The sequence below is a fragment of the Lampetra fluviatilis genome, chromosome 35 (assembly GCF_964198595.1).
Source record: "Lampetra fluviatilis chromosome 35, kcLamFluv1.1, whole genome shotgun sequence".
Classification (NCBI taxonomy): Eukaryota; Metazoa; Chordata; class Hyperoartia; order Petromyzontiformes; family Petromyzontidae; genus Lampetra; species Lampetra fluviatilis.
The window spans coordinates 3,484,299-3,510,998 of record NC_136309.1 but is presented as its reverse complement, the minus strand read 5'-3'; the positions used below and the strand labels follow the sequence as shown (position 1 = coordinate 3,510,998).

At 40.6% G+C, this 26,700-nt stretch overlaps 1 protein-coding gene across 1 annotated transcript; it reads right to left on the bottom strand.

Annotated features, from left to right (window-relative positions):
* Window positions 1-286: 286 nt before the first annotated feature.
* On the bottom strand, window positions 287-26,212 carry MEIOB (meiosis specific with OB-fold). The gene is given in 14 exon segments (XM_078873009.1): window positions 287-382; window positions 3,036-3,122; window positions 7,063-7,253; window positions 8,541-8,567; window positions 8,788-8,946; window positions 9,101-9,202; window positions 11,428-11,523; window positions 14,556-14,608; window positions 15,484-15,584; window positions 21,281-21,473; window positions 22,768-22,840; window positions 23,534-23,665; window positions 24,818-24,875; window positions 26,144-26,212. Coding segments are annotated over 14 exon segments (1,437 nt in total).
* Between the last annotated feature and the right edge of the window lie 488 nt (window positions 26,213-26,700).

Below are 26,700 nucleotides of genomic sequence, written 5' to 3'. Positions count from 1 at the left end.
GTGTTGGCACGCCATTGCAGGGCTGCACCTTTATCTTTACTCATAATGCAAAAGGACATTACTCAAATGAAAACAACCCCCAACTTTTAAGAATAAAATCAATTACGCAGCTTTCTTCCTGTGTCCCGTCACGAGTTTTTTCGCACGGATTATTAGTCACGGTCTGAATTAAAGATTAAATTTAGAACCAAACTATAAACTTTTACATTCATATTCTTGTCATTCGCTGTCGCGGTTAAATCTATCATTAATAATTCATAAGCCAGGCTGTGAGCCACGTGGACATTTATTGAACGACAAATTTAGTCACCTCCTTGTGATTGGCTAATTCGCACGAGAGAATATTCACTCGGGTACTATGAGAAGTGCTTCGGTAAACTATCTGCCAGGGAAAAAGAGGGGCAAATGAACAAAAAACGATTATTGTCATGTCTTTGTAAAATAAACACATTGTATTAATATCCTCTGCTCTTAAGACGTAGAATACTATGTCAACATATCCAACTATCACGTACACACCCCCACAGAGAAGCAGTCCACACTTTATTTTTTATTGCACAGTAACACATTTTCTAGGGATGTTTATACATCTGACCTCATACCGGATATGCGACGTTATGCCGTACACCGTGAAGCTAAAAAGACATCAAACGCACAAGAGACAAAGACTCTCTGTCTAGACTTATAGACTGGAGGAGAAAGTATTATTTGATGAACACGTATTAAGGTCAGCATGGAATTTTGAAGGGGTGGTGTGGCCAGCCCAATGCCAGATACCTTGTGTCCCTACGTTATAGATGTGACACATCAAGTACACATTTAAGGTTTAGACGACTGTACGGGACACGTTCAGAAACCACTTTCTGCTGATGCTGGGAATATAACTCAGGCCACTGGTATCATGATATATTGTGCTAACCACTATACCACCGCTCCACAAAAGCAAAGCTCTCCTATATAGCCTACACAGGCTGCTGGGGCCAGTGCAATGACCACGCACAAAGGGGTGGTGGTGCCTTTCCAGTGCTGATGTGTACACACTGCTCCAGGCACTCACTTAAGGCTGAATCAACCTTGGGAAGCCCCAGACCTAGTTCACATATTTGCCACTGATGTAGACAGTGGCTGGGAATCGAACTCGGGTCACTAAGTTCGTAGTGTAGTGTGCTAACCACTATGCCAATACGCCACTACTACACACACACAGTATGCGTGGTAAAATAATGCATGCGTTCAACAGCTGTATTGGTATATGGGATCATGACTGAAATGTACGAGTAAATACATCCAAAACAATGACAGGCGTTTGAATTGATGGAGTATGATCTCAGATCATGATGACAATTTCCAATTTAAAATGTCACATTTCGACATCAGTGGTTCTAAAAAAGCATAACGAATTACGATTTGAAGGGGGTACATTACGCCCATGGCTATATATTGAGCCACTTTAGTTTTGGCGCAATCCTGTTATCCACGCTTGAATTACAGTTTATTTACTTTTAATAATGCTAAGAAGCCAACGCTCTGTGTCACTTTGACTTACAAAATAAAAATTTCAGTGGCCTAAAAGTAACATTGGCCATAGCCAAGTGGTTGTCTTAACAGTACGGTGCTATGTTTATCGTTAAACACTAGAATTACTGAGAATCTGGTTTTCCCATTTATGAACACACATTTCAAATAAAAAGTGTGTGTCTACCTCTTCAAACGAGCGTGGGGCAGGAACCATCTCTGTTGATGACCTTGAGCCAAGGACAGAAACTCCATAATTCTATAATGGGAGCCAATCTGTCCATAGGACACTCACTATTCATACTGCTCCCTAGGTTTTCGTGGTTGTGTTATATGGCTCTCCAATGTGTGTTTGTCGTTGTACCACACGTTGTTTTGGTATGATGTCCGACGTTTCGCTATACGTGCTGTGGAGCTCCTTCCGAGTCCTGGAGAAGCTCCCGGCACGTGCAGCTAAACGAGTTAATTATCGGACATAACGCCGAAACAATACGCGGCATAACCCCAAAAAACGTCAGACAACCATCAGCGGTTGACTTCCCACGAAGTGAAAATAATTGTTTTTTCAATCACGGAGGGAAGCTGGGCCGAGTTGACTGCTGATCAGGATTTGCAACCTTTCCATTGCGAGTTGAGTACTCTTAATAACAGTGTCAAATTGAAAAATATTACCACCATAAAATTGAGAGTCAAGGTGTTTTATCAGTGAAAACGTAATATTAATAACCAATTCCAGTGGTTGTTGGAAAAACACCACCCAAGATATGAATGAGGCACAGTGAATGATTTGACATTATGTGCATCAAATCATGAATGTAACAATAAGTGATTTAATATATCTGAATATCGTATGTAAAATATACATTTACATGCATGGGGGCTCCGATAGGCATTCTTCCCTCGACACGATGCCAAATTTACCAATCATCGTCTCATCTCTGCAGCCTTAACTACCTTTGTACTGAAGTCGCTCTTTATGATGTGGTGTGTTTTTTTCACATTCAGAAGAAAAATCTGAAGAGACAATTTTCTATTTGGGTCATGAAATTTGTGGGTGGGGCAATATCTTTGGACGTTTTGGTTTGTTTTTTAACCTAAGCCCACAAAGGTTTTGCATTTGGAGGATGTCACGTGTGCCGAATCCAAATATGACATCAGATAGTCAGTAACTCATCTTCTCAGTTACTTTTTAGGAGAATATGACACAAAATCCAAAATAATGCAGACACAGCCTTCGACCAGTTTAAAATATATGACTGCAGATTTGGCTCTCTGATGTGTTTTTGGCAGGCCCTACCATCTGTTGTTTGGCACGTTGTTTGTCATTTAGCTCTGCGTGTTGGTAGAATCGTTAGTAACTGAATTCAACCGAAGAAGCTACCAGCACTTGGAACGAAACGTCAGACCCCGTACCAAACAACATGACACGAAATCGCATAACTGTATAGCACAGCTGCAAAATCCTGTGCAGTAATGTTACTGTGTTGTGTACGTCTGTGAAAATAGTATCATCCCTTTACCTTGAAGTAGATCTTGCATCGCTCCAACAGCACCCTCCATTTCAGCTCTGTCTTCTGAACATCAGTCATTTGGGAAAATTCATCCACCTGCAAAGAAAGTGCCATTATGTTGTTATCACAAAAGCAATATACACTTTACATGAAAAACATGCTTTCAAAGGCCATGTTGCCTGATCTCATTAGACCTCGAAAGCTAAGCGGATTTTAGGCTGGATAGTGCTTGAATGGGTGATCACCACGCACAAAACTATTGTTTTAGGCCACTGTAATGGTTGCGTTGTTAGCAGGGCACAGTGCAGCAAAATTAATCGTTTGCTCAAACATCTTCACTCATCTCATTCATCAAGTCTCACTGACTAGCAGAGTGACGTACGGTCAAATAACCTTCACGACCCGCACAGCCTTGGAAGGTCCTCATTCAGCAGTGGATTGACAAAAGGGACATATATCTACATGTTTTCAAGAATCAAGTTCAATATTGATAAAATAGGATGATGCCGTAGCGTGTCACTGTTAGCTCATTGGACTTGTTTCTTTCATAAGCGGGCACGTTTATCAAATTTCCCCCCACCTCAATCCAACCAGCATCATAAATTGATACACCACAGTTAGCCGACCAGCAAGTCGCACGTGGTGGTGCAGGATGTCTGACCAGCGTGGAAGAGTGGGTCAAAATACCCTCTAGCCACCTACCTCTAGCTAGCCAAACAGTCACTTAGTTCACGATGGGTAAAGCCCATAGAGCTAAGTATATCTTTGTCAATGGCAATCTGGCCAAAACGGCTGTATACGATAGCAAGACCTCCCCTCAACTGTGGCGTGAGCATTCAATTGCAGGGTTTCACCTTTGCCACCTAATCGTGGCACAAAGTTTGTGAAAGATGCCAAATCCACCTCACGTTTTTGCTCGTCTCAGGCTATGCATGACGCCTGAATTTATTAACTGGAACGTGACTGCAGTGATTTCATCCTCAGCGCTTTCTCCAGCAGATGGGCAGATGCAGTCCAAGCAACCTCCCATGAGAACTGGTCTGCTGGGAGACTCAGCACTGGTGCATTAACATCGCCACATGCTGCCTCTGCGCTCCATTTATCAATTAATTCACCTGCATGTGTTATCACCTGAGACTGGACAACCTGAGGCACACTGTATATATTCCTAGAATTGGAGCAATGAGCCATCGATGGTTATAATAACATATTCTTTGGTTCTTTCGGTAAAGTCACCAAAAATAATATATCACGACGTTTCGATCGCAACACAAGCGGGTCGTCCTCAGGCGGAAAAAATCCGTCACCATTTTTTCTGGCCCACGCACATTTTTTTCTAATTTGAATTACCACCGCAGCGAGGGATAGTGCTGGAATGTGAATTTACAATTTAACACCAGACGATCACCAGATAACCCACTGATGAATGAAAGCTTCCCCACGGTTAGTCATGGTTTTTTTTTGTTACCATACTTCACCACACTATTCAATGCGGGTCGGTGAAAGAGGGGAGAGACCAAGAACAGTGGTAATGTCACTTAAATTTTGATTTAAAGCTTTCGTGACTGCAGGGATTCATCTTCTTGGTTCTTTCGGTAAAGTCACGTAGAAGGGAAGTAATAAAATAATAAAAATAAAACATACTAAAATTATTCTCACGACGTTTCGGCCACAACGCAAGCAGCCGTCCTCAGGTGAAAACCAGGTCCGTCGAGGCGACAGAGTCTGAATGACGGACCTGGTTTTCACCTGAGGACGGCTGCTTGCGTTGTGGCTGAAACGTCGTGAGAATAATTTTATTATGTTTTATTTTTATTATTTTATTACTTCCCTTCTACGTGACTTTACCGAAAGAAACAAGAAGGGGTAATGTCACTTGTCACTGCTGATGTTAGCTGTGGTGCAGAATAGAAATCATGTCGTTGACTTGATAGTGAAGTGCACTATTTAATTCTGAACAACTCCACCCTACCACCATTTGATAAATAATAGGGATGTAATGATCCATCTCTTTCACAGATTGATTAATTATCATGCTTCGCGATCACAATTCAATTCATGAAACAATTATATAATTCCCATCGTGGTGCATGCATAATCTATAGTAGCTGAAGGGTTTGGATGAGCAAATCATATCCGCTATGCAGCATACGAATTGAAATTCAGAAATAAATTATTCTCACATGCACGAGTTGATGTGTAAATCTTGAGCAAACAAAAATCGATATTCATTGCCAAATCAATGAATCGTTACGTCCATAGTAAATTTTGTTTTATCGTCCGAATCTGTATATCCAAAACGGCAATGCATGGTAATGAATCCCAAGGATTAAAACATATTTCAAAAAAGGTTTGCCACAAAGCGAGAATGCATCTAACATACGTGGCTAAAACTCAACACGTTCATCAAAACACTGCGGCCTTAAAATGGATATATAAATACATCGTAGCAAATGTTTCAGGCAATGGCCCTTTTTCAGACAACATGAAGAAGGGTGTTATGAAAAGGCCCAAAACGTCGCCTTTTATGCATTTCTTTCTCCAGTTTAAGGCCCCAGTGTTTATTCACGAACGTGTTGAGCTTCTTTTATTGCGCTTGTGCACCAGAATCAGCAATTAATTTTGTTGAATGTCCATAGCTGGTACATTTGCGAGCAGGTGAATGGCTGTTGCACATAAATGATGTTCTATTTGATGGGCTAGAAATCAGAATTTTGGCACAGATATAATCGAGACGATAAAAAACAAAAAATCCCAAAACGAAAATTATAAATTTTGTCTCTCCCCTTACAAATTTGGGTTGATGAAAATGCGCATATGGAGGCTTTGAAGGGAATCTCAATGCAAATGTTTTCAAACCTACACACGTTTGTACATAGGAGATGTAAAGGTGCCAAATCCAAATATGATATCACATTTTCTCAGCACATTTTAGACATCCTATCAGCCACATGGACTTGTGGGAGTGCATAATTCCAGCATCCTAGCTTCAACACAAGCAAACGCTGTACTAGTTTGACATTCAGTGTTTCATCAGCAGAGACAGACTTTCTTGAACCAATGCTGGTGAATTGCCAAACGTTTATAGGCATATTGCAGATGGGATGTATAAAATACCTTTACTTTTCACGTGAAAGGACAGATATGGGAAGGAGGCATATTGTGTGCTCATTTCATTTTGATACAATTTATCGGTGACATGACTCAGGGAGAAAACACATAACTTTACATTCTTAAACAGAAATATAGTACACCTTAAAGTAGACAGAGCTGTTAGGGAGTGTCGTCAGAGTGAATATGGGTTGAGACTTGGGAAAATGCGGCAGATCAAAGTTTCACTGGCTGTTGACAACGGAAATTATGAGTGAAAGTGTGACCAGAGACAAACGGGGTCGATGTCATCCAGGAAAAGGCAAGGTTAGATTGTGTGAAAAAGTGGACTGGTGTGACATATGTCTGGCTGAAGCAATAGGGGCAGTGAAGAAGTGACTGGAGAAAGTGCACTCTGCAAGTGGGTACCACAATCATCGGCTATGATCAATCCATAAAGGCCTCCAAAAGCCATCAACATCTCTCATGATTCTGTGATGTAATAATCCACGTCACCTGATATTGCTCCATCTCTGCCGGTGGACGGAACCTCGTTACATTACTTGGTCGCCACTGCGTCATTATTCTCGATACATTAGCCACAATCTCTTCTAGCAATGCATCTTGCGCAAGGCTGCTTACTTTTCTTAAGTTTGCATGTCACAGACCTGCGTGTGTTCTATAATCCACGTCTCCCTCTTTCTGTCTCTCAATACTATTTTCAAGCAGACATATCTCCATGCTCTTTCTTAGACTCTTCAGTCATTGTTCCGTGTTTTTTTTGCTATCGACCATGTGTCTGAACCTCATGTCATAGGAGGTAAGTACGCACTAAATTAAGAGGCTACCACAGTCTCTAGATAACGGATGAAGGTACTGAATTAATAATTAATATTGCCTTCTGCCCGACTAATACAAAAGGGTGGGGCTGATGCATTGCTCTTACCGTGCAGCCCAGCATCTTTTCGGCCACGGCCCCTGTGACCCAGCAGTTGTTGAGGCTTCCGGTGCAGTCGGCAATCTCCATCGGCATCTCGAACTTCCTCACGGTGGCTGTGTTGTTGAGCAGAGTGGCGTCGCAGTTGTCGTTTGCGCACATCTGACTGTCGGGATCTACCGAGCACTTGCACAAAGAACTGCGCGCAAAACCCGCCACCCCGCCGAAAAGAAAAGGTACATTGAAACATTAATAACGCTCATCACTCTCACGGATTAACTGGCCTCATCGCACAATAAATTAACAATCGTACCAGTATTGGAAATTTAGCAGCTGCTATAGTTTTGTTTAAAAAAAAAACAGGCAAAATATGGAAATATGACAAACTATCAATTGGGCTCTGGGTGTTTTGGCAGAGGTGTTTCGTTACGAAACACATTTGTATTTATGTGCTGTATAAATCCAAATTGTATTGCATTGCATATATTTTATGGCCGCAGAGATATGGCAGGGCTGGATTTAGGTATCTTTGCCCCTGGGACGCAAGAGCTAGTTTGGGGAAGGAGTTGGTTCAGCATGAGCACGAGACAATGAGGGAAGGACTGAATAAACTGTCCTATTTTTCTTAATTTAAAAAATTGTCCTATATGTTTTTCATAGGCCTCTTTGGGGTCCTGGGCACGGGACAAATGTCCAATTTGATGCTGCGATGAGTACGCTCGACTGACAGGCAGCCGCGCGTGAGTTCAAATTCCGGATGGGGGTCAACTCGGCTTACAATCTCTCCGTGATCAAAATGAATAGTATCACTTTGTGAGGAGTCTACATTCATTGTTGTAGAGGGTCACTGATCCCACCGTAGCAATGTGAAATGTACACCACCAGCTCAGGGCCACTGGAAAAAAGATGCCTAAATATCAGTGTATGCATTCAGCAGAACCTTTATATTAGATTAGATGTATCCACAATACCAATAGGTCAAATTGAAGGGGTTAGATTCATGTGTTGGTAAAAAGTTCCTTTATTTTACGTTTTTATCGACAATGTGCTAATGTCTCCAAATCGCCAAGGCTATGAGTGTTGGCCATTTCCTTAAGACGTGAATGCATCCAATAGTGTCTCCCTGCCCATATATAGCCATGGCATTCGTAAGGTGAAGGTGAACCTTCATTATTTTTCCCGTTTTCTTGGCTGATGCTAAGTGTGGTTGCCTGCTAAAGAAATGTGAAAGTCATATTCGGCCCTCGGTAAGGAAAATATTATTTACCCCGTACTGTACAGGAGTCAAAATGTTTAAAGGGCCGCTCATGTAGACTATTTTTGAAAGGGCTAAACATGTTTAAATATAAGGGTGCCAGATCTGAGCTTTGGTTGTGGATGGAGTAACACAGTGCACCCAAACTGTGCAATAGTGTCTGATGTTCTCAGGCTCATGTTTGACCTGGTGTTGTCATGTTGGGAGTGTTATCAAAAAGGTTCCTCATCCCCTGCCCTATCGCCACACTAGACTCCACCACATACACGGCAAGGGCAAACAAAACACAACACCCATCTGCTTATTGAACGCAATTGTGGTCCCGAGTCGTAACAGTTCATTGAGTCGTAGCGGGGCGTGGGGTGAATCGGTACATGTCTAACAGCATTAAATCTCAACTCCGAGTCACGAATCGAGACTAATGAATCCTTTGAACCAGTGGGCGTGCGGCTTTGCACAGGGGAGGCTTAATAATTACCATCGTACGCTCATGACTTTGCTGGCACTGTCGTCGACATTGAGCATGGAGATGTACATGCACCCGATGCCGCAGACAGGCATGGGCGATTCTGACGCTTGGAGAGACACCTGCTTTTCCTTCATCTGCTCAATGGTATAGATGTCCTTTATGGTGTTCACTGAGAGGGATAATTAATGACAAAAATTGCAAGGGAGCAGACACGCCAATATTTTACCGCAATTCAAATCCGGGGGAAAAAAATAAAATTAGGGGGTGGTGTTGCTGATGGGCTGTCATGCTCGCGAATTACACTTCACGCGAGCAGTACTCACAGTCAAGTGTTTTGAGGCCTTCCGGAGAAATGTCTTCCTCAAAATTTCCTGCTGCAAAGTAGTCATTTGCATAAGTAAAGAGAAGCTGCGCCTCCTGGGTATCTGAGACAGAGGAGGAATTTGAGATGATTACTCTACACGTTCATTAGTAGTGTCGGCAGCATGTACACATGGTGCACTCTGAGGTATCCTTGTTTTCATCATCAGCTGTGGTCGATTCACTGCTGGATGAAGGCCTCTCCAAGCTGCTACCACCTCTCACGATCCTTTGATGTAATAATCTACCCAGCACCTGCACACTTCATTACTCTATCCCCTCGGTAGACGTGTTTTCACATGCATTATTTTTCTTGGCTGTCATCATTCTGGTTTGGTATGAATGAATACAAACTTGTATGATTTCAAGCAATTTGAAAAGAATACACATGAGATAACATTGTTTTTAATTTACGAAACAGTTGCATATTAGAACCCGCTTCAAGGAAGCAGTTTATTTTCTTAAATGAAATATTTGATATAAAAAAAAATGGTTGCGTGAAACTGATTTATATAACTGTATTTCGTGTTGCCGTATTGGTTCAAATATAATACTTCACTTAAAACCCGGTGAGTTTGACTCCGGGTCACGTACAACATTAGTGGTAAGTCATTTGTCCTCCACGATTCACTAAACCGCACTTGACCAGCATCGTGAATTATGGTCATACAGTCCCCATGGCCGACACAGTGAGGAAAGCCTTTTAGCCAGCAGTGGGTTGGCAAAGGGCTGCACGTTATTATTGTTAATACTGTTTCGAGTCAAACATGGCAAGTGAAATTCAAGCACTATCTCTCACAGATTCAACAGCCAGAAAGAAAAGGCATGCAGGTCTAGAACAAAGTCTCAATAATAATCTCATCTTGATTTGAATAATCTCATGTTGGCATGTTAAGAATGCTCGAATTACTGTCATGTTTTGTTGTTGAAGACACCATCTAGTGTGCAAAATATAAACTACTATGACCAGCCAATGACAAAGTTACATGGAAGCTAAGCAGGTTGAGCTTGGTTTGGTACTCTAATAAAATCAGTGTTGTCGACGTCTGTGGGGATACTCTGTCAGCAGGGGGAAGGGCATCAAAATGCATTGTTGTACTGTGCTATGCCTCAATGGCTATGCTAGCCACCTTCATCAACGAGCACTGATCAGTGTGGTGAATTATGGCCATTGGATTGACAAAATGACTATGTATGTACATATGCTATGAGTAAGGGTGGGCTGGAACAAAACAAAATGGCTGAAACTCCAATGCAAATTATGAAACTTTATATCCTCATGTAACTGGCAGGTTTACAAATGTTATGATCTCGTTTTTGATCAGTGACCACAAGTGTCAATTTAGAAGCAAATCCATGTTGTGTTTTTTTTTTGCCACGTGGAAATTTCACATTCGTAAATACATGAAAAGGGCAAATGTTCAACACCACTGGCATGTCCCTCTCCAATTCTGTGGTGTAACATGCAATGACGTTTCTGCTTCTATAGCATTTGAAAGTTACATTTGGTGTTAGACACATGCACAAAGCCAGCCTCATTTTGCACAGAAATGTCAGGAAAATTCAAACAATCAGGCCATGTGGCATACACGTGCAGACTGCATGAAGTGTTTTAAACACACGCGATGGTATTTTTATATAATAAATAACGAAATAAATACGCGGTGAAGGAGCCTGTTTAATTGCTGTAATTACATTCAATATTTTTTTTTATAAAAGTGTGTAACAGTCCGTTGGTTGTGGCATTATTGGCAAGGGCTCTCTGTGAATATCAAAGCCTCAAATCACATTCAGTAGAGTACAACAGAATGGACTGTACAGTTAACTCTATATTATAATCCATCGGCTGATTAATCACACTTGTGAATTTTTTTTAATGAAATGTCCTTAAGAGCACGCTGGGTTCATTATTAGCTGCTCCTCACTCATGGAGGGACATTAACTTAGTGCACACGTGACTGTGAATATTGGCAAGTAAAACAATTTAACAGAAAATAAAAACAGATTATGCATTCTGCATCTTCAACTCCATTCTATGTGGGTAAGCAATACATGTGTGTGTATAGCCAATTTATGTTTTTCATTATCCGTGAATTTGTTTAATCTGGGCCACTCCTCCACCCCACTGACCCCATTAGCCCGGATAACGAAGTTGACTGCATTTGCTTTCATATATGAACTGTGCTTATATACGCCTGTCTGTTGTCCAGTCAGATGGACAGAGGTGTTTCCCAGCATTTTGTCAGTTTGATAACAAGCTCCATCGTTCATCGCGTGCCTTTGCTCTTACTTGGATTGGTAGTGATGATGGTCTTGGAGATTGCTGTGGCAACCATGGACTGACGATATTTGTCAAAATTGACCTTCACGTCAGCCGCAAATATCACTGGACAAAAATGCAATGAAATGTCTCGTAAATGTTACATATAACAAATTAGCATTGCCATGTTCTTCATTTTTATGTTTTTATTCCAATAGGGAACATTTGAATCAGGTTGGTAATGTAATGCATATTCAATTGTGTGTCCTCTATTTAAAAGCCTAGTAACAGCGAGATAAGAAACAAAGGGCCCAATTTACAAGTTGTCAAATGTGTTTGTATAAAAGCATATCAGTGCCTCCGTCACCAAGAAGAGTGAGACGTAATATCAGGTGGCTCAGCGGTAGAACGAGCGGCTCGCAATCAGAAGGTTTGCAAGTTCAAATACTGTTTGAAGGTTGACTCAGCCCATCGTCCTTTTGGGGTCGATACAATAAGTACTACTTCGTGGGGAAGTAGGGGTTGTCCTGAGGATAGACTTGCCATAGTAATATATTATTTCCACATCTGGCTCAGGGCTGTAAACAGAAGGTGAGCACCACCTCAATGCTCATTTAAATAAGGCATCACTTTAACTTGACTTGATGTATTTTGTCTGTTTTGGCGAGATGTTAATTTTGCCAAACATCTGCTTTTCAAGGAACATATAGCGGTAGCTGCACAAGGAAATAAATGTCATTAATCATAATTTCTACAACTGAATTGCAGAAAATTGTGACATTTACTCATGGAACTATGCCAGCGGCACACAACGACCTACCCTTGTGAATGATGTCACAGGGCTTCAAGATCAACCATCTTACAGCAAACAGAACCCGATGGTAACAATTCCCCTTGCCCATTACAGTACTAGGAAACTGTGGCCATGTAACCAGTGTTATACTCTGACAGAATACTAAATGTCCTCGTAGCAAGCCCGCTGTTCACTATGCTATGCAGCCTACATAGGTCAGAAGAGTCAAAGTGGTTGGTTTACCTCAAAGATGCACGGAGCAGTTGTCATCTTATTGTTACAACCCTGAGTCAGTGATGGCAATTCCACATTTCTATGGTGGGTGCTATGCCCACAGGGATATGTTGTCAGCGGAGGCCAGTGCGTAAAAATACATTGTTGTACTGTATTAAGCTCCGGCAGCTGTGTTCACTGCCATTACGAACTTGTGCTAACCAGCGTAGTGAAATATGGTCATATAGCCCCCATTACCCACAAGTTGTGGCTCAAATAACCCCCAGTGGACTGACATGGTGGGGGAAAGGCTATCCTTAAGACGATCGCTGTTGATGTCCCACAAACTGGTCGTCATTTTATCAGCACCAAAGAGATGAAAGGTTGAGTCAACCCCTGACTAGGACTTAAATTCACAACCTTCTTATTACAAGCTGTCCTCTTTAAGCAATGTGCTAACTGACTGAATATACATTATAGCTACCAAATATTCTGAAAGGCTCAACCAGGACACATAGTGAGCCCATTGTCAGCCCCGCTCAATTGTACATAGCTATGACTATTCAATCTCCAGTCCTGCACAAACAGTTCGTGGCCTTGCTCTTTCTGACGGTAGGCCCTGCCTACAGCTAATACACCCTTCCCACTCTTCTGTCAACCACATCCATAACTCACGCAGCTCTGCCCTTTGCTAATATTAGAGCCTGAGGCCAGAAAATGTTTTACTGTGATAAAAATCCCGATTTTCCCAAAAGTTTTGGAATACTGGGACAGCATTTTTTCAAGTGGGATCCTTTGTAGCTTTAACCTATGTGCAGTGAATGCAGGAAATACATCGCAACAAAAAAACCTCGAATAATTACTCACCACACTGAGGAACATTGAACAAACGAAGCAAACATTCTTTGATGTTAAGCCTTTTAAGAAAAACATTTCACGTTCAAATGGATTTCTAGACTTTTTTTTATCCGCGTAATGTACCAAAAAACCAAGTGACAGCACAATAGGCTGTCACTTAATAGGTGCAAGTTGTGACAGATGCTGAGGTTGCACTTACATTCACCACAACTAGAATGCACATTAATTTCTGTTTGCACTGCCATTTCAGCTGTCAACAGCTATATGTGGGTTTTATGTGAAGGCAGTGAGACTTGGATTACACAGCTACAGCAAATAATGCTGGCTATAACAGTAACATATAAAATATTGCAAGAGTATAACTGTATCGAAGTGGCCTGGTGGCTGAGGGTTCAAAGCAGTGAACTGGCATTGCTGGGATTCTGGTTTAAGTCAGGTTTCTGGTGCCTGTTATTCAACCAGGGTTTCAATTGCAGCAAGTTAAGGGTCTCAGCAGAGTCAGCAATGACTGACTACACATACAAAAAAAATTCAACAAATCTGACAAAATTCAAGTTTTAAGAGTAAAAAAAAATTGGTTTCACTGCCACCTAACGTTTCTTTGTCGTGTTCCTAGTGAATTGACGGACCAAAAGGAGGGACTAAGCTCCCATCCCAGTGAGACCTCGAATATTCGTATTTTATTGATATTTACCAGACATCAAGTTTAATATTTAAAAAAATATTATTAATGTCGGGTCCTATTTAAGAAAGCTTGTAATTTTAGAACTGCCCCACCTTGGGATGCTTCTAGACCTGCATCTGCCATAGTGTGGATAAAAGAGGTAATTTGATGGAATCTCATATATAGTTTGGTGATATCTCCTTCTGCAGGCTGTTCTCTGCACTGCTCTGGATGATTCATGAAAGGAAATTTCTTTATCTCGTGACACGATGCCAAATGCACAAATGTAATACTTATTCGGAAAATGGTGGACGAACAATGTATTGCTTCGTCTATGCATAAAACATATTTTGAATCACAATAGAATATTCTTGGTTCTTTCGGGAGTCACGTAGAAGGGAAACAAGAAAATAATAAAAACATAAAACCGCCACTTTTTTAAAATTTTCTTGCCGTGTTTTTCACACCTGATGATGATTGCTTGTGTTGCAGTCGAAACGTCGTGAGAATTTAGTTTTATATTTTTATTATTTTATTGTCTCCCTTCTACGTGACATTACCGAAAGAACCAAGAATATGAATCCCTGCAGTCACGAAAGCTTTAAATCACAATAGAATAGTTAAACAAACCTGTTTTCCGAGGTTCCCACGTCTGTGCAAGCTGGATAGCTTCTTTATTCCAGCTAAAATAACATCATAACATGTTTCATCAACAGAAATGAGTATAACAATGGCATGATAATAAACAATGTATTTTATCAATGAAACGCTCAGTCTGAAGACTCTCTTCAAGAGCATCCCTAAGTGAGATGGCTAAGTAAAATGCTCTGTCAATTCTTTAAGGGGTGTTTTTTTTTAAGTGGGCTAAAAATCGATAGCAAATCCACACGTGAGAGGATGTAGTACTAAAATTCCATGCAGGTGGGTTCGCAAACCTAGTTTCTGTACTCCCATCCTCCCAATACCTCACAGCCTAGGGGATTATAGAGTTTAACAAATCGACGCGATCCACAAACCGTTACCGGGTTAAAAGTACACATTGACAAACGCATTGCAAATCCCGCTGTGGCTGATGACAAAATGATACATGCTCTGCCTGACATCTTTGCAATTGTAAATGAGTGGAAACTAATAAGAGCCCTTTGCATTATTTAAAAGCTACGAGAGCACTGCAAACTGCACTTTTATTCGATTGGCCGGTCGCATGTGGTAGGGTAAAAGTGTGGCCAGCACGCCTCTTCTTCCAAGATGCTTTGCCAGCATGGAAGGGTAGACCAAAATACCCTCTATATAGGCTCTCTAGAGCTCCCTGTAGTGTAGGCCCTTCTGCTAGCAATGACATGAGTAAGCAATTGCAGGGCTGCACCTATTACCTATAGCACTGAAAGTTTTTAGGCTTCAAATGTGCAGATTAAACGCCGACACGGTAGATGGGTAATGTTCTTTACAGAGAAGGGCAAGTGTGGCATGCATTGTTTACATGGGGGATAGTTTTGCACAGTGTAGGAGAGTTTGACTTTTATTGTATTGTTTTGCACTCTAAATCTATAAAACTTACAGCACAAAATGAAACGAGTTGACAGTTTCATCAAAGAGGATCACATCACAGTTCTGTCCCGGCCTGTTGTCCTTGGTTACGAAAGATTTTGGCTCTGAAACCTGGTGACATGAGAACGTATGTAAAAAAAACTGTCGATAACAATGCACTTAGAACGAATGGTGGCACACGTGACAAATGCATTTCAGTGGACCTTGCCTGAGGTTTTTTTTTCTGTAAGCCAACAATTTCAGCCCGCTTGTCTCTCCAGATTGTGCTATTATAATCTATGGCTTGAATGCATGTCTCAGTGTTTCTGATATGTTGTGAGAGCAATGCTACTACTGACCTCCAGACTGTCATCAACGTTGTCTGACTGTTTGAAGATATCTAGCACACGTCACTATGTGCATCCATACGCCATGATGTGTAAGTGTGGTAAAATTTTACCATTGATTACCAGGGTACATGTCGTATTCGATATTGAACAAAAAACATCTTTCATGGTACGTGCAATGGATACATATGTTTAGAGTAAATGAATGGTAACATAATTGGTACCTGAAAAGAGAATAACATAAAAATAACAGGATCTGATAATTGTTTTTTTACCCTTTTATGTCAACAAAACTGACAGCTTTTTTACAAGGAGTCATGTTTGCATTGACCACACACAATACCTGCGGTCGGAATGCAAACAAAAAACACAACTCTGATAATGAATGCACTGTCCTTGAAATTGATTGGTCCACACCCGAGACAGCTTTTCTTAGAGCCTAGTCTCACATGGTGTTGGACCAGATGACGCCAAAAGGATAATTTAATATATCTGGCAGTGACAAGGCCCAGGGAGTGCTTTCGCTTCTTGTTGCATACAGTAGGTTCACGGTTCAAATCTGGCAGGCTTCCTTGGCTTACACTGCAGGTGTATTCACAGGTAAGATACATGCCGTCTACTTCACAGTTGACCTTATTAATCCTGACATCTTTTGAAAACAATAGACATTGTATGCTGGTGTCAAGGTCCAATTTACCTGAAAATTATTCAGTTGGTATCGCACATAGCAACATCATCCCCGACTGTGAAACTACTGCAGGTTATGTCTGTGAAGCATGGCACATACGTAATAACCTTGCACTTTAAAAATGGCGCGAATAAGAAATTCATTAAATTATTAATTTTACGGGTTTTGTTGTTGTTACATGGTCACTTAAAGAAAAATCTCGACTTTTGGTTGGATTGCCCTTCTTCAGGCAATTCTGAGGCTTGCCAATTTTTACTCGGAAATTATATTTGGCTAAAACCGCGTAGTAACATTGCCTCCTATTGCAGACTACAATCGTCAGTAAAACATACCACCATGCTAATAGCCTTGAATTAGAAGAATGGCAAAAATATCTGTGCTAACGATTTGATTGAGTCTTAATTAGTCTTGGTAGGTAAACATGGGTGGTGTCAGATTATGGACTCACTTAGGTGCAATGAGTCTTCAATGTCATATATGTATTTGAATGCATCGCAAAATTCAATATGCAGATTGCCCAACTGAAGTATAATGAGTGTTCTCATTGTGTGGACATTTAACAGTTAGCCAAATGTGATAGATTCAACCCGCTGTAATAAATGGCAATGTGAAATTACATAAGCATTTGAATATCAAAAGGTTTGCACAGTGTCCTGGGTTTTTGTACGTTTGAATGAGGCTATGTGAAATGCTAACTGCTGTGTTTTTAATTGTTGTTATTACGCCAAATGTGTGAGCAATACATAATCCATCAAACTATACACGCCTATATATATGACCAGCAGCATGTATGTAAAATACACATATGGACTAGGGTATTTTCACTAAACCTACATGTGTTTGCCTGTGAACCCAGTAACTATATGGGAAGGAAGCTTTTGTTTATCGTTATTAACATTGACGATACTTAATTATTATTTTGTGTTACGTATTACGTAATTTTGCGTCAAACTAGGACCTATTTCTTACAGAAATGGTCCATGCCCATAAACAACGGGCAATTCGCCAGCATAAATTTAAGCAAGCCTGATTGCTGATGGACACTGAATGTTGAAACTGGTCCAGAGTTTGCTTTCAGATCGTTATCGGAGGTCAAGCCTTGCATTAAGGGCAGGATAATTATTAATTCGAGCCTCAAAAACGTGTTGTATTTGCCTGTTTGCAAATCAATCGTAAAAGCTGGACAACAGACTATGTAGCATCATGCCACTGAGGCTGTGCCCTGTGAATATGAAATGTTCAGCGACTGGTTTTGTGTGATCAGCAAAAACCCAGGTCACCCTTGCAAAAAGAGGCAATGTTTAAATGGGTTTACATTATTTCATTTCCTGGTTAAATCAAGGATACAAACACACAATCATTGGCATAACCTCTCTGGTATTCCCTGAATCTGTCTGCTGGCCAGCTCTGGGTTTCACCAATGTGCATGGGCAGGGCATTTTCTGCATGAGGCGCAGTATGTACAGCACAATGGTCATAGAACACGCAAATTCACGATTTGTGTAGCTATTTTGTCTGTCATGCCAATTTTTTGACGGATGTACAGCAATTTCTGTGCAAAACTTAAACCCATTCCACCACTACTTTTCACTTAATTTACAGAATGCCCTTAACTAGGAGGTAGGGTTAGTAATAGTATGGGGTTAGGGTGTTATCTAATCATGGCATTTTCATCTCTCATCATTTATCATTGCCATCAACATCATTTATCCATCATCAACATCATATATCATCCTCATCTGTCATCATTTATCATTCCCTTAATCTTCATTGGCCATATTATTATAATCACTGCCTCATCATTGTCACCATTATCTGCATTCTCATCATGATCATTGCTATCCTCTTCATCATTATCGTTGTTTTAATTCGTGCTTAGCCATCTTTGGATTCGTGCCATATTTGTACACTTTGAGGGCAAACAGAACAACCCTCACGCATAAGCACATTATGCGTGTATGTGTTTGCATAGGTGCTCGTGAAACAGCATTTACCCCAACTGTCTGTGTAGGCTATACAGGGTATCTTTGTCTTTATGTGAGATGGACAGAATCTGATTGGTTAGCCAGGTCTGTTAGCAGGGCAAGCGTGTTGACGTCAACAAGCATGACTCCAAATCATTATCGACACTCCCCTTGGCTAATTGGGTTGGAGTAAAAAACTGCTCCACATATTTTTGTTACACAGTTGCTAATTGCAGGCCCAAAGGCCCAACGTTTCAAGCAGCCAGTAACAAACGGCACTATAAAAGTTGTAATAGATAACATTTAACACGTTTCTGGAAATGAGCAGGAAGATAAGAGCGTGGGAACAAAGTTGAACAGTGCGAGGAGAGAAAACAGAAAGACCTACAGTGTGGTGGTTGAAAGCAGTGTGGATGAAACAAAATGCTTAGTCTGGTAGACCGAGTTCTCAATATGAATGAATGGGTAAATAAATAAACTTCACGTGAACATTTAGCAAAGTAGTAGTGATAGAATAGTGATAAGGAAGCAACTGACCGCAACTGACTGGAGAGAATTGGCGAATGCCGGTTCAATCAATCTAAATGTTTGTGATTGCGATTGTGAAAATGTATTGATGGAACCATCTCTCGCTGTAAACCTCAATATTTCCTGAAGATGACCAGTTGGATAAAATGTTAAGATATTTCTTTCCTTTCAGTGAAAGTATACACAACACACTTTTCTAATATTTACTAAACTATTATTTTATGTAAAAGTTCACTGAAGCAGAAGCTTGATAATAGCCATGTCTAACATCTGCAGTTTCCAAAAATAAAATCTCGTTTTAGTATCACAACTGCAGTATTATAGCACTAAAAACGTTCTGAATAAATTTATAAATGGTGTTAAACAGAATATTGAGCAATGTATTCATTCTATTTCTGCTTTAAATATAATTTTCTGCATCAGATCAATAAATGAAAAAATTACAAACACTATCTGCCATTACATGCTTCATTTCTATATACAGATATTCATTAATCTGACTTATTACTCCTGGGTGTATAGATTTTTTTGAATGGAACCTAAATACATCCATTATAGCATTTTCCAGATGACTCATATGTTGCCAGAACCCCAGAAATGAAATGTCTTATCTCTTGAAATAATACTTGAAGCCAAAAATATATCAAATAAACAATAAATTAGCAGTTAAGTTTCGATTTAAAGCTTTCGTGGCTGCAGGGATTCATATTCTTGGTTCTTTCTGTAAAGTCACGTAAAAGGGAAATAATAAAATAATAAAAATAAAACATAATAAAATAAATGTTTTTGTTTGCATTCCGACCGCAGGTATTGTGGTCAATGCAAACATGACTCCTTGTAAAAAAATGTGTCAATTTTGTTGCCAGATAAAAGGGTCAAAAAACAATTATCATAATAAATTAGCGGTTATATTGGGGAAACGAAACGACATGTGTGTCTCTCTGTGTGTCTCTCTAGGTGTGTCTCTGTGTGTGTGTGTCTCTCTCTCTGTGTCTCTCTGTGTGTGTCTCTCTCTGTGTGTCTCTCTCTTTGTGTCTCTCTCTGTGCGTGGGTGTGCCTCTCAGTGTGTGTCTCTGTCTCCTTCTCTCGATGTGGTGTTGTCCCTCGTATGTTTCCCTCGTTTTCTAACCAGCTGAATGTCTCACTAGCACAGCCATCGCTGCGTTGGTTCATTTACATTGACATGCTAATCTCTCACAATACAATGGCCACCCCCTCAGCTCTCGCATCAAACACAACCCTTTCCCCCCCCCCATCTCGGTTCCCATCTTTGGATTTCCCTCTCACTTAGGCATAATCTCTAGCTCCCACCTTCTTGCCCGATGCGGCAACCCCCCTCTCCCTCCCTCTCGGCTCTATATATAAGGACTTGTTTCAGCAGCCTGTTTCTCTCTCCCACCTGAAGGTGATTGCTTGTGTGTGGCGATCGAAACGTCGTGATCTATTATTTTTTCTACCTACGTGACTTTACCGAAAGAACCAAAGATTCAGCATATAAAATGTGTATACAAATTCGAATGATTTATGTCTGACCACAGGTGCTTCCAAATTTGGTAAATAAATAAGAATGTAAATGTATTTTTCCGAGATGTAATTACCATGGCCAATAAAAAAGGTTCATTTGTGGCTTTTATACATAAAACAGCATGCGATGGCTCACTAGCTCTGACATTGCGGCGATGCAACTCTTTCACGTCCAGTGAACGGTGTGATTTGATAACGCTCCATGACATTACTGAGCCAAGGTCCGGTTCGCACCGCCAAACCCTTGCATTATGCCACTTCAGCAGCGACAATTAGGCTTAGCGGCTGAGCTATTGAATTTGCAGGTGGTGCAACTACATCAGAGTTCCAAAGACCAGGGGGGCCCAGGCGGTGGCATACAAAGAGTTGGGGAAATTGAAAATTGGACAGTGGGGGGCAATTACATTTCTTGTGGCAGGGTCCATACCAACCATGCTACGCCACCCCCTTTAGCATCGGGGAATGGGCTGGGGGGGGGCTTAGCCTTCTGCTGAAGTCTCAGCCCCACTTCTAAATTACAATAATCAAGTAAAAAAAATATCGGTACAATATTTAACACCATTGCTAGTTTTCCCTAATATACATATGGGTTGAGAGCTAGAGCAGAATGCATGAAAGACAAAACAAATTCATATCATTACTCATTCTGTCTAGCGTTTCACATTTGTTTAAAGTTTGTTTAACATTGACTTTGTCATTTAAACATCGTCACGCCACAGGGCTGCACTCCGCCACTAAACTAAGCTGCAGTAAAATCCTAGACCGCCGGCTACTTACAGTCCTGACACCAACGAGGATGTTGATGACTTCTCCTTGCAAGTTCTGGCCATTAGCGAGGATGTCAGAGAGTGTGTAGTAATCGTGGCTTTCCTTCGTGGGCAGGTGCAAGAGAGGCATCATACTCGAGCCTTCTTCTCCGAAGCACAAAGTCACAGCAGAGTGGTTTTCGCTGATAGTCAGTTTGTAGGGGCTGAAGATTGTTTAGCACAGGAAAAATAAGATGCATGTGCTATAATAAAATGGCATTCTTTTCAAAACGGCAACGACGTGACATCATTGCTATTCAGGTGTCACACTGGTTTAAAAATACTTCAAGCAAAATGAGTACCAATTATGATTACAGTGGCGACTATTATTTTTAAATGTAATTGTTAAGTGTCAAAGAACAGGAGTCCATAATTAAACTGCTATAATAACAAAATGTTATTTTTACAGCAGGAAATCAGCTAACACTGATAAGCAGAGGCAAGGCTGTAATTTATTTTTTAAACAAATTATGTAACGACGTACAGATTACGCAATGCTGCCAATCGGTCCTATTTTATGTGTCAAGTTTTTAAAACACATATATAACATTTGCTTAGCATAGGCCAAAAGTCCAAAAAACGCCAAACGTCCAGCAACAAACGGCACTACTGAAGGTGCAATATATGTAAAGAGTTTGTACACTGTATTTATTACATTGCACAAGGTTTATAAGAGATTGGGAAAAGAGATCATGGGAGAGAATTCCGAAGGCGAGCCGTGTTGGGAAAGATGCAAGAAGAGAAGTGCTTTGACTTGCAGTGGTTGAACGCAGTCTGGACGAGGTGGAAGTCATGAGTCCTCAACGTGGCGGAGGAATCAATGACTGAACTGTGACCCTGGTATTAGTGATAAAAGATTGATGAGGAGATGACTGACTGCCGGTGAGTGAGTGACTGGAACGAACCCGGTGAGTGCTGGCTCATCAATCGAGCCAACTGCTTTACGCTGGATCCCATCAAGTGCAGAGAGATAGGAACTGGGTGCGCCAGCCCATATGTGATACTTATGGCGATACCCCAAGGTACCAAATAATACAAAATGGCCGAGGCAATTAAATATTTTATTTCTGGGACACTATTTTTTCCAGGGGGTGTACTTGACTCCGCGACTGGGGTACCAATCAATCCGAAATCAGTGCTACTCCGCGATGTCGAAACGCAGCGAGGACGATTGCGCTGAAACCCTGAACACTCGTATGCACCATAGTGCATCGTGTACAGCTCGTTGAGATGAGTCGATTGCCGCATCCTCGACCATCAATAGACTAAAAATTACTGCATCACGGACATTGTGCGAGAGCCGGGGTACTATAGTACCCCGGGGTACCGCCATAAGGTTCATATTACAAAAAATATTCCAACTTAGGCCAACTAATGCTTTTTAGTGGCAGCAGTCATTGAAATACACAAAAAGGTAGCTTATGTAATGCCTGCTCATTAACATTTAACACACACTACCTTGGAGTCCATGGCCTGAACTTCTCATCCTGTTCGATATCCTTGTGTCGGACAAGGGGATTCTGGACTTTCACTTCACACAGAAACAAAAATAGCAATCGTTAAAGAATAAACAAATCCAACATACAAATAGCTATAATGTCATATACGTACTTAGGTTGTGTAAAAGCTTTCCAAATAGGTTTGAAGCTGTGTTAGTAAGAAAGAATGTTACATTGACTTTCAGGAACACTAATAATTCGCCCTTAATACCACAACAGTAACATATTAAAAGGTACACCGCAGTGATGTTCCCGGACTGTTCAAGTAATGAAACTTGATTTGAAGCTTTCGTGACTGCAGGAATTACTCTTTGGTTCTTTCGGTAAAGTCACGTAGAATGAAAATAAATTAATAGAATACGACGATTCGACTGCAACACAAGAAATCGTCATCTCTCTGTCAAATTTAGTTCTACCTGATGACGATTGCTTGTGTTGCAATCGAAACGTCGTATTCTATTATTTTATTTATGTTCAAGTAATGCTCTGGGAAAATCACTTGCAAATCATTTTTTCTTATGAACTGAGCTTTTTTCATCATAAAGAAAGCTTTGAATACGTGTCACAGTCCAGGTTACAAGCCTAGGTACATATATACATACACAAAATAAAGAGCAATGTTTTATTACTGTATTTTCCTTTAATGATTAAGGCACATTTAAAGTGTACAAACTATTAGTCTCATGAAATTTAAACGTATGCTTTTTTTTACAACAGTTACTTACCAACTTCTCCAATCTTGAAGCTTCTTGATAGGTTGTGAATGAATGTATCGTCGCCCCAACATTCCACATTAATAAAATAATTTGGGGAATCCCGCAAAACAAAATCAAAGGTGAATCGTTCTTTTTCAGGATCTGCAGACTCGCGCAAATCAAACAAAGCTTGACGTGAGCACTGCGAGATTTGAACTATACGAGTAAATCATGTTTGTATTTTCCCCCCCGATTATATTCCAATTGCGCTGCTATCGACGTCAGATGAAAATGTGTCCAGGGCATCACCGCGTGCTCGTAAAACAGGCTCTGCAAGATATTATCATGGAACTACTTTTAAGAGTCCCTTCAATTACCGTTTAGCCATGCTAGAGGTGCTGCATTTGATCACATACACTCATATTAATATAGTATAGAGATGTTCCTCGCATAGCAGCGTACTGCATGGGAGCCGAAATGTAAATCGTAAATGATGATGGCAGTCAAATGGTGAAAGACAATGTGAATTCCTATTGCATCTAAATGTCACCGCATCTCAAGATGCTCTACAGAAAGTAGACATATTTATTTGTAGAAATAATTTGGCAGTCATAGGCAGAGTAAAAAAGGAAGGTCTTGAACTTGAACATGTGCAGGAAGTTGACAGCACGAATGGCTGGGGAAATAACATGGTTAACAGTAGCCTTGTTACCAAAAAATACTTATTTAAAATGACTTGAAAAAATACGAAATAAAATTAAACAAATGTAATATGCTTGGTTCTTTCGGTAAAGTCACGTAGAAGGGAAATAGTAAAATAATAAAAATATAAAACAATTAAATTCTCACGATGTTTCGACTGCAACTCAAGCAATCATCATCAGGTGTGAAATCAACAGCAATCAAATTTGTGGATTTCACACCTGATGATGATTGCTTGTGTTGCAGTCGAAACTTCGTGATAATTGTATTGTTTGTTTATATTTTTATTATTTTATTATTTCCCTTCTACGTGACTTTACGGAAAGAACCAAGAATATGAATCCCTGCAGTCACGAAAGCTTTAAATTAAAAGGTAATACGATGGGTTTTTTGTGTGTGTATGTGCAGCCATTGTTGGCTAGGGTGTTACTAACAACTCACTACACAAGAGAATCAAGATTAATCATGGGTGGGTGAAATCCAGAGTCGAATCCAGAATCTGTGGTGCCATCTCAACGCAGTTTCCGCCCACTAAGCCATTCTGTCACCTCCATGAGTACATTTTCAATAATGCTGTTATGGTCATTGTGAAAAGTGTTGCAAATACTCAACTTTTTCGACTTCGACATCCTTTTGGATCAGTTTTCCCAAGAATGACACCTAGAATTGTCTAAAATTAAAACAGTACCATTATTTTAAGGATGACTGCATTCTGCACTGTTATACATATTTCAGTACACGTGAAAATGCAACAGACATAAATGCAATTGAATGTTTCCTTATTCTTCGGGTTGTTGGCATTTTCTGGCAACACACATCATCATGGGTGACAATGGCCCATTCACACACAAACAAGTAATCACAATGATTTATGTAAGATAAAGTGATATAGCGTCATTACAGGTAGAACAGATACAAATGAACCCACGTACTACATTGCCATACCCTGGAAAACTAGGCGATTGCGACACTGACGCTCACGGGAAGGGAGAGAGTTTCCCAAATGTTTGTGTTCCACCAACACTCGCTGCCAAAGTGCTGGATTACACGCGTGTGCCACCACTGCCAGACCAATACATATATTGGTTTATGCAGTGAGGCTTCACTTGGTGTGTAAGCAGTTTGGGTACGTGAGGTAAAACCTTAGTTGATTACCATATTAATAACATTTGCTCATGTGCGTGTTGGCCAACTTCAACCTCTGGCAACTTTAGCCATACCAAATTTGCAATAGATCAGAATTAAATGTGTAAACCAAATTATATTATTGGGAATGTACATATCAGCCTAAATAAAGCCTATATTTATTAGAGACATCAATGTACACTGGCATTCAGACAAATAATTTGAGAAAACCTTTGATGGCCGCTTGTAGAGTAAGCGGCTCATAATCAGAAGGTTGCGAGTTGACCTTGCCCATCATCCTTCTTGGGTGGATAAAACAAGTACCAATTGGTTGGGATGTCAACAGTGGTTCTCCGATTGAGACTCGCCCCCGCTGAAGGATTGAGGAATTTCCACCACTGACTTCAGACTTAAACAGAGGATAAGTACCGCCTCAATGCTAATTTGGGGAAGAAATCACTGACTTTGAGTCACAGACCAGCTGTGCACATTGTACACGCGACACTGGCTGTATCATTTAAACTCTGGAACTAACCGAATTACTCTATAAATCGTCCATGATTGAAGATTGTCAAGAGCGCATCGGGTAAGTAATAAATAAATGCATTTTGGATATGAGAGTATGGATTTCCACATGAAATGAAAGTGCACTGGGCTTAGTTACCCTTCCAATCCACACCGTTATCACACCGTCTCAATGTTCCAGCATACCCCCCCCTCCATCCCATGATTTATAAACCCAAGGTCCTGAACATACCAACCCGTGCGGTGCCCAACAAACGTAAATTATAATAAACGCGCGAGCTTGCTTACAACATTCATTGCACTGGGGTGCAGTTCTTCAATGGTAGTCTTGCTTGAAGGTGTTGGTCTGTAAGTCATTGTGCTGTCCATCACCACCGCCACCACCAACAACCTCTCCTCCACTTGCAGTAGAAGCAATCCTAACACCTGGGCCATATGAAAGTGAATATCACAATTTGCTCGTCATTAATACTGCTCTAAAGAGGACAACGCACTGGACCGTAATTACATACAGATGCAGGACCATATATATTTTCCATCTTTTAGTTAGACATTTTTTTTGGCGATACTGTTGTTGGCAGTGGCGCACAAATAACAAAAAACCGTAATACATGTCACTAACAGGGCCAGAAAAAATATGTACACCGTATATAAAAATAGGAGACATTTCAAGCAATGGTCCTCATTAATAGTAGAGAAGTGCCATCGCCCGAAACGTCGGCTATCATGTTTAGTAAATACTTTATTATTTAGGGCATTGTTACTACCAAATGTGGAGGGTTTTTTTTGTAATTCGTGCATTGAATTGCACTTGAACAGTGGCCCCGTTTCGTCAATGGACTAGC